Raw genomic sequence first — 8,825 nt, 5'->3', positions numbered from 1 at the left:
GGCCACCGCCCCCCGCATCGGCCGCCGCGGCGCGGAGGGCGCAGGGCGGTGCGGGCCGTGCGCTGCCGCCGCAGCAGCAGCAGCAGCAGCAGCATCAGCAGCAGTTCGGCGGCTGCCGAGCCCGAGCCTGAGCCATGTCTGCCAGAGGTGGGTTCTCCGCCGCGCCGGGGCAGCGCCGGGCTCGCGTCCCCGCGGGCGGAACCGCGCTGACCTTGCCGCGCTGCGGTGCCCCGCACCCCGAGGATGCGCCGGCGATTTCGGGGCAGGAGGAGGCCAGGGGGTGAACCCCTGCCGGCCGTCGCCTGCCCGGTACCGCTGTGCAGCTGGGCCGTGCGGGGGGCTCCTGCATGGGCTGCAGCGGGGCTGAGCGCCGCAGAGCATCCTCCGGAGCCGGGCACCCGCCGCACCTGCCGCTTTCCGCCTTTCTGCCTTCCCCGGCGCCCGGGAGGTGGCGGGGGGCGGCTATGGGGCACGGGGAAGTGCGACGGCTCGGTACGCATTAAAGGACGGTGGGAATGGACGGATGTATGGAGAGAAAAGAACATGATGGTGAGGGTGGGCGTAGGGTCAGACCTCGATGTGTGTTGCTGCTCAGGGAATGGTAACGGATTRGAACTGGGTGTCTGATGAGCGCAGTGAGGCATCCGGCTTGTCCTGTCATTGGTAACGCAAGTGCTCCTGGTAGGGTGTGGTGGTAAATCTGATCGTCAGACTGTACCTCTGATGGACATTTGYATCTGGCTTGAAATTAACGTATTGAGTTTTTACTTCAATTTTGCATTGGTTTTACTAATGCCCTAAACTTGAATAGCCTTTGTCTTTTGCATGCATTGGTGTGTAGACTCTATCTGTGTGTTCGCCCATCTGGGCTGGAGATGATCAGCCTGATCATCTGATCAGCCTCATTGATTTCAGATCCCATCTTGTCCCAAAGTTCTGCTTCCAGTATGAGAAACTGGCACAGGTGTGGCACAGACACTGATGCTTTGGGGTTTTTATTATAGTTAGTACAAATTAAAGGACTGGAGACATTAAGTCAAGCATTTTCTGAACATTGTCATAACAAAGCAGAAATCCTTGTAAGCATTTCCTGAAGACAGATAATTATCTGCACAAGAATGACAAGTAAAACTACTCCCTGGCTATCTCTGAATTGAAAAAAATACATTACAAAAATTMCATMTTACAAATTGACAAACCCCTGAATGTAAGGATGCATCTTAGTTGTTCATCCCTTGATCTCTCTGCATCTTCATATATTGAATACTGCTCAGCATGGACCAGCTCTTTCATCTGCTTGGATTCCTGTTGACATCCAAAGGAGCTTCATGCACGTTGAAGACATCGTGTGACTCCTAAAAGGTTGCCAGCATTTTGTGGCTATGACCATACTCCTAAAGCATCACACCCATTTTAGATATAAATAATAAATGGTGTTRGAGTGGCATAATTCTTCATGGAACAGTAGATTTCTTGCTTTAGGGAGAAATGGACTGTATTGGTCTCCAAAGACTCAATTTCTGGGAGAACATGAGCATCAGTGCTGTGCTAAGGCTGCATTAGTACTTGTGGGGAACAGCCAGCAAAGCTTTATCACATGGAGTAGATTTGTTGTCCTTGAAGGGGCACCTAGATTTGAGAAARTGACATAAAAACTTTGAGATTTCAGCTTAGCAGATGACTCACAAAAACTGAACCGTACAGAATGGGAAGCCAGGGAACATTTGCACTGGCCATATTCCCCATTCCTCCCCYCACTGTCCCTCTTTCCTATTCATCTGCACAACACATGATGTTTGATGCTGGCTTAATTCTGCTGGAGAGCTGCCTGGAGAAGGAAAGTGAGTTCTTTCTCAGTCCCTCTCATGCCATCTAGTTTTTTTTCAGAGTAATTAATTGGAGAGAGAGAGCAAGACGGCCCACAGGACTTCAGGGAAGTAGTGAATAAGATTCATGRAACAGGTGAAGATATTAATTTCTATCAATATGTCCTTTTAAAGCTGAACAAATGGATTTAGGTGGAAAATACCTGTATCTGGGCAAATAAATAGATTTATTCAGTGCTGACCAAAGACTGTTTGTGTGTAAAACAGTATAGACCATTGTTGTTATTATTACTATTAATTTTAAACACTACTGCTGTTAAAATTCCACATAGAAACTTACTTTTACACGCTGAGGTGGTATGATCGGTCTTCATGAGGTTACTCTGAGAATGTAGCCTTAGTAAGAAGTGAGTCTTTAAGGGATTGGGGCTCTGTTCAAATGTCAGATAGGGACCCTTTGCTTCATGAAGGCAAATTACCTCATGCATATGCAGTCTCATTAAAACCACTGTATCATTGTGGTCTGCAAGCTCAGCAAATATTGATTGTTAATATTTTATGTGGTGTTAGATGTCCAAAGGTGATCATTACTGTTCCGAATGCATCAAGCGCCTCAAGCTGTCTGCTGGTTGATTATATACCAAACATAACTAGCATAGCAAAGGAGTTCAACATTCACCCGTGCAATTTTTCTTTCTAAACTGCAGAAAATATTCAAAAGGATAGTTAGAAACATAACAGTATTATCAGTGTTCAATCTGTGCAGTTCTCTATTCATCTCTTTTGCTCCAGGAGGCAGCATGGTGTAGTGAACTGACTGCAACAGATGACAGAAGAAACTCCTGAAATCCAGCAGTATCTCTCGACTTTTGGACCATTCCTTTTAACTSTTCTGCTTTAGTTCCCTGTTGTTATTTAACCAAAACTACCCATATTGTCACTGAAATTATGACAGATTATAAGTCAATACAYAAAGCATAATTAATAATACAAATTYATTGTAATTTTGCCTTAAATGAAACTCTGGATTAAAGTATTTTATGCTTCCCTACTTGTACAATGGAAATAATGGTGGCTAAGTTTTTCGGAGTGGCTGCTGCGAGGACTAGTGGCTCACCTGTGTCTTAAGATGAATTTTCTGAAATTTTCCTTTTTCCCTTCCACTCTTTACAGACTGTGTTGTTGCAGTCATTTGTAGGCTTTCACCCCTGTCCCTCATCTCCTGTTGTTACATAAATGGAAGGTCTCTCACATTCTTCTGCCMCTCTCCTTGTAGTATGGCTCTAGCAGATGTGTTGACCAAATGCCAGATGAAGCAGCACAGATGAGTATTCCCAGCAGTTTGARCAAATAATCGTTTTGGAAATCTGGTGACTGAACTGGGAGCTGAAACAAACTTTGAAAAATCACTTTTTTCTTCCCTGTCAAGTTGGAGTCCTTCCCAGGGCACTCTCACGTCCTGCTCTACAGCCTGTTGGGATGAGTGGAGAGCTGCCATTGACGTCAGTCAGGCTTTTTAGTTTTGCAGTTTGCAAAAGGCTTAATATTCTACTTTCAGCTGTTGTTAAGTAGTTGCTGTTAGGACTCATACATGAGTGAATTTGGGTGTTGGAGTAAGCCTTATAGATTGTTGCTTACCTAAGGGCTTGTTTGCAAAGAGCTGTAAATTCCCTGGATGAAAGACTTTTTTCTAAAGCCAAGTATAACTGTGACCTACTTGTGCATGTTATCTCACACTGCTTAAAAACTGTCAAAACTACTTGTTATCATGAAGGTCTAAGTTAATGGAAAAATGGCTATTTTTAACTATTATAATCTTCAGTTATGCTAGAGCAACCAGGCACAAATGGGAGTGTTTGGTGTGGTCAAATACGAAGATCTTTACTATTTTTTTTTCTTAAATGTTGAAAGAATTAGCATGAACTGTATTGAGTCCAGCAGGCAACTACTTCAGGAAAACAAAGACAAGTGAAATAGGAGGTTTATCAATACTGGTGTGGTTTTTTTCATGAAAAAGTCACTGAATTTTGACAGAAGCTAGTGTTAAAGAAATATTACTACTGTCCAGTATTAACACATTGTAGTGTGCCCCTCTGATGCTGCAAATGTGGGTATTGTTAGGAAGGCAGGTACAATTTTTAGCCTGCTCAATAGTTGAAATAGTAGAGTTGTTTGACTTAAGGATTTATTTTATACTGCAATCCTTGTCTTTTCCTATATGATTTTTTAACAAATATAGATTAAACACGTCTCAATTCAGACAAATAAATCACCATTACAGTAGTGAGAGAGAGGCTTTGTCCTCATTTTACAGGTGAGAAAAGCCCATGACTTCTTTTTCTTTTCCCTGAATCTGAGGGTCAGGTCAGAACAGGGGAATTTCTGCCTTCTGGGCCTTTTCTCAGGCTCCTCATTTGTTCTTACACAAGYTGATAATAGAGTTCTAACAGCAGATGATAAAATTGAGCTCATTATGTTGTGCTCTGGTAGCAATTCTTTCTTCATTGACACTGTGCACATTTCTTGGTGATCCATCCCATCTCACAGTTGTCAGCTTTTGTGTGAAGAAAACATAGGTTTTTCAATAAGAAATTTACATTCTAAATCTTGAGTTCCTGCCATTAGCAGTCTTTATTTTTGTTTTCCAAATCTCCTTCTCCTCAGATAGCTGTAGACATGGCTGCTGTTGCTTGCAGCGATGGTTTTGATTGAAGTCTATGCTGAGTGATTTAAAAACTTGCTTCTGGGTGCTTCTGGTCCATGGTTTATTACGGTCTGTGATTTTCAGGGTAATATTGCTCATATSTGAAGGAACCAGCCACTTAGGAGGTGGCTGCTGTATCATTTCTGAAATCTAGCGCTGTGTTTTTCTACTTGTTGTCAGAGGTATTTCTTTCAGGCATATCATAATGTCCCTAATTTGGACTGTGATTATTTTGTGGTTGTCACCAAATGCTCTCGGGCTGTCTGACCTGGACAGTGGGGCAGTGTGAGCTGGCTGGACATATCCTTCATTTTAGAAGCGGGGAATTTTAGCATGTTTATAGTAGTTAAGTATTGTAGTTTCCATGCTTCCAGTCCTGTTGGTTTTCTCCATTTTCCTTGGTGCAAGGCTCCAGAGCCTGAAGGAACGTGTTCTTGGCAGGGTTTGGGGCTCTGCAGCACTACCTGAGGCAGCTCTGTGTGCAGTCATGCCAGCACAGCTGTTTCCCTCTCAGAATACCTATGCAGGGCAGCATTTGGAACGGGCTCTGASAGCTTTTCTCTCCTCAGCTTTTGCCCTGAATTTCTTCTATACTGATTTCATACTGTTTTTTAATCCTGTCTGTACTTCCTATTTATTTTTCCTAAATGCATGTAATACTTAGGCTTTTTTTTCACTAGTTACTCATTTTAGGACTTGAACCTCAATTTAATGGCTTAAGTAGCTCAGGATCAGCACCTGGATCATCAAATCACTGAAAGCAGTACATGTCTGTACATGGGAACCAGAAGCTGCACCCGAATCTTTAGGCCTGGGAGAACTTTTGTTTCAATGGGAAAGAAGACTATTTTACAGAGGTATCTGATTTAAACAGCAGTATCATCTTTTAAACTGTTCCTTTTTAAGTTTTGATGCCTTGTCCCATCTTTTTTCCCCCTCAACAAAGCTTAGTCTGTGCTGTTCAGCCTTTGAGATTAATGAAAATTAGTCCTGAATGCATGGAAAAAGTTGCATAGACTAATGGCAACAAAAAGAGGAAACTGGGACAATGAGGTAGAGTCTATTTTAGATGCATGGCTTTGAAAGGAATTGCAAAGAAGGAAAATAAGCATCAGCTTATGGAAGGAAAAGGCAGCAAAATTGCTTTTAGTGAAGAGCACCAGAACCTCATGTGTTTCACAGTCTCTGAAAACAACCTTGTGGGTATTTTCTTTTCTTTTAATAGGTTTGAATTGAGTATTTAAATTTTTTTTTTTAATTTAATCTGTTAGTAATTGAAGATGAAAACCACACATGGTTGGTTCATGTGRCTGGTGTAGTATTTCTTAGTTTTGCAGTGCTAAGGCAGAAACATGCTGTGGAAAGCAGACTCAGCCTGTGAGTTCTGAGACCAGCAAATAGCCTTTAATTTTTTTTTTATCACATACTGTTTAGGCAACAGTATCTTTATAATTAGGTGTTGTTCCTCATTTAAACGAAAGGAAAYTCATAAACATTATACAGCAATAGCAGAGAAAGACTGTGAGACATGCATTTTTTTTTTTAATGCTCAGCATTCATTGTGTCATGTTTTCAGAAAGAAATACATTTTCAGAAGCTCACACCCAAATAAGAGTCCCAGTTCTGTAAACATTCTTGTGCATTACATTCTGTATTTTTGGTCCCATATGTAGAGAGAAATCCTTAGTTTGTAAAAAAGTTGGATCAGACAGGCTCCGAGAAGGTATGCTGGTGTGATAGGTTGTTCTATGTTCTTCTTTTCCTATTTGCAATCCAGAATTCAATCCAGAATTAGGGCTTTGGCAAGTCAGTTTATTCCATRTAACTGCCAAAATGCAGCCACATCCACAGTGCAGTGCCTGCTGTTCACATGCACATATTTGAGTTAAAGTGCAGTCTTTAGTGAGAGCTGGATATGAKCTACCTGTGAGTACCTGCCCAAGCTCTTGGGTGGGTTCTGTAGCCTGTGTTGACTTCTGTGCTGCTGCAAAGTTTGTTGTGGCCAACTTACATATCCTTGGAGATCTTTCTTCATGGATAGAAAAGGTCACATGCWCTTCATGTTTGTTGAAAATTATTACTCTGCTCCTCTGAACGCCACATTTTGAAGCAGAAGAAAGATCTAAAAAAATCTCATCATTCTAAAAAAGATTGGTGTGCAAAAAGTGTGATGAGCCAAAGTATTTTGTGGCAGCAGTATGACCTCTGCCTCCAGAGAGGAGGTTGCTGGTGTTTTCCTGCTGTGCTGGTAGGATTGCAGGGAGAAATCCTCAGGAGAGATGGCTGCTCTKTGCAGCTGTGACTGAGGGCAGTCTGAACAGAAGTGTGAAATAGGAAACATCGAGAAGATGATGTTCTCAAAGGTGATGCAAAAGGTACTTTTGTCCCCTGTGGTGTGTGTGCAGTTTCATCTTAGAAGGTGGTACAAGAAAACCAGTCCAAGCCAGCCAGCAAATTGTGAGGTTCTGACCCCCCTGAAGCCCTTAGACCTGTGTTTAGCTCTCTTTGGAGCRTGCTGAAGACTGCAGTATGTGTTGCTCGTGAAGCCAATGATGTTTTTTCTGTTTCATATTCACAGACTATTTCTTGGTAACTTACTGCCATGGCACTTGAAAATTATCCTTTTGGAAGTTGGTCAGAAAAGTTAGTGGTCTTCCAGCACAGTGGGCTTTACAGGAAGGGCATGATAAGAACTTCTGGTTTAACTTCTTCCTTACTAATAAATATATTTTTTTCTCTTTCTGGAACGGCAAAACAGGTCATGTATTGTTGTAGAGATGGACACATTTTGATAAAAAGTGTAAAGCTGTAACAGTTTTTGCAACATTTTTTTAGTACWTGTCATTCCCTTTGCTGTAACTGGTACCTCAGCTTAATAAATGTGCTCTCATTTTAAATACTGTTTCCTCCAATATAAGTCTTATACAAGCAAGGATTGTGAGATTTCACTCAATGAAAGGATTCTGCTTTAATTACTGTTATTATAGTGCTGATTTTGTTTCTATTACATCAGGCTCGTATGAGGCATCTTTGATCAACAGAGAAGTCAGCAAAACTGCTGTTCAAATTACAGTTTCCTTTTAACTAATGATGAAAGCTTTCAGTTTATTTTTGGCATTAGAAAGTCTGGGAGACAACCAGGTTATGTAAGAGCTGAAACCTAGTTAATGATAAAGAAACATRGCTAGGAGTCTGTAATAACAGCAAGTCTGAAAAAGATGTTCCAGCTCCAACTCTTGGCCCTGCTTACAGAACATGCAAAACACTTTATGCCAAAGTAATGGATTTCTCTGGTGTCCTGGGTTCCCACTTCTCTTAATCAGCATTTGTGGGAGAGCTGACTTCCATAAAGACTGTGTAAGATGAATTCATTTCATAGAATTAAGTTATAAAAGAAGAGATGAATTTAGGACTTGCTGTGTCACTGCAGAGAATATTAAATACCTTCCTGTTCAGTGGAACAGGAACACAGCTGAGCCTGTGGTCAACAGACCGTGTGGAAATCAATGACTTTCTCAGAATGCAAGCCAAAAGGAGAAAAACGTTTTTCTTGATGGAAAGCACACCTGAGTGAAACACAAATTTAAGCACCCTTACAATTGAATTTAGGTACAAAAAGAATTGTTCTGAGTATTATCCATGTAGCAGTATTTTATTCCTGCTGATGAAAGCCARCATAATGTGAGCATACTGATTTTCTCTATCTAGGACATTCTTCATCCCAGTTGGAAGGGTGTGTACAGGCATGGACAGGCTGTGCCAAGGTGTGTGTGAATGCCTCTATCCCACAAGAGGAGATCTCCAGATGTCTTGAGTGGTTTATAATGAGCAGAGCTGTAAAACCTATTACCTTTCACTGGAAGTATGCCCAGCCTTACTTTCCTAATCTTGGTTTTACCTCTTCTCATGAATGTCCTCTGCATATGAATGTAGATGCCCAAGACACCATTTGAATGTTTCTATGGCCTTGTACTGCTGTTGTATAAGTTTCTCTTTTATTGTCCTTGTAAGCCAATAAAATAATTAAATTATAATCAGACTATCCATTAAAAACTTATGGCATATGTAAATAAGGGCAAAACTTATTGCAAGAAGACAGTATTGTTATATAATAATGTGGTTATCCAAAACTGTTTATTCTACTTTATGAGCTGGAGATAATCCCAAAATTATTCAGTCCGGACTTTGATCTAAGGAAGAATAATAAAACTTTGATCATTGTTGAATTGGCAGCTGCTATAAAAAGCCTATGTTATATTTCTCTCTTAGTAACACTGGCTAAATCCAAAATAACT

The 8,825-nt window shown here is 41.3% G+C and overlaps 1 protein-coding gene across 1 annotated transcript in view; it reads left to right on the top strand.

The window, feature by feature from the left end:
* Nucleotides 1–17: 17 nt before the first annotated feature.
* ABLIM1 (actin binding LIM protein 1) overlaps nt 18–8,825 on the top strand; it is a 176,346-nt gene continuing 167,538 nt past the window's right edge. The window contains exon 1 of the mRNA XM_057370282.1: nt 18–147. Coding sequence (XP_057226265.1) covers nt 135–147 — 13 coding nt within the window. The 5' untranslated portion in view covers nt 18–134. The remainder of the gene's footprint in view (nt 148–8,825) is intronic.

The sequence above is a fragment of the Malurus melanocephalus genome, unplaced genomic scaffold (assembly GCF_030028575.1).
Source record: "Malurus melanocephalus ecotype Western Australia unplaced genomic scaffold, MMel_1.1 scaffold_122, whole genome shotgun sequence".
NCBI lineage: Eukaryota > Metazoa > Chordata > Aves > Passeriformes > Maluridae > Malurus > Malurus melanocephalus.
This window is presented reverse-complemented; position numbering and strand designations above follow the sequence as displayed.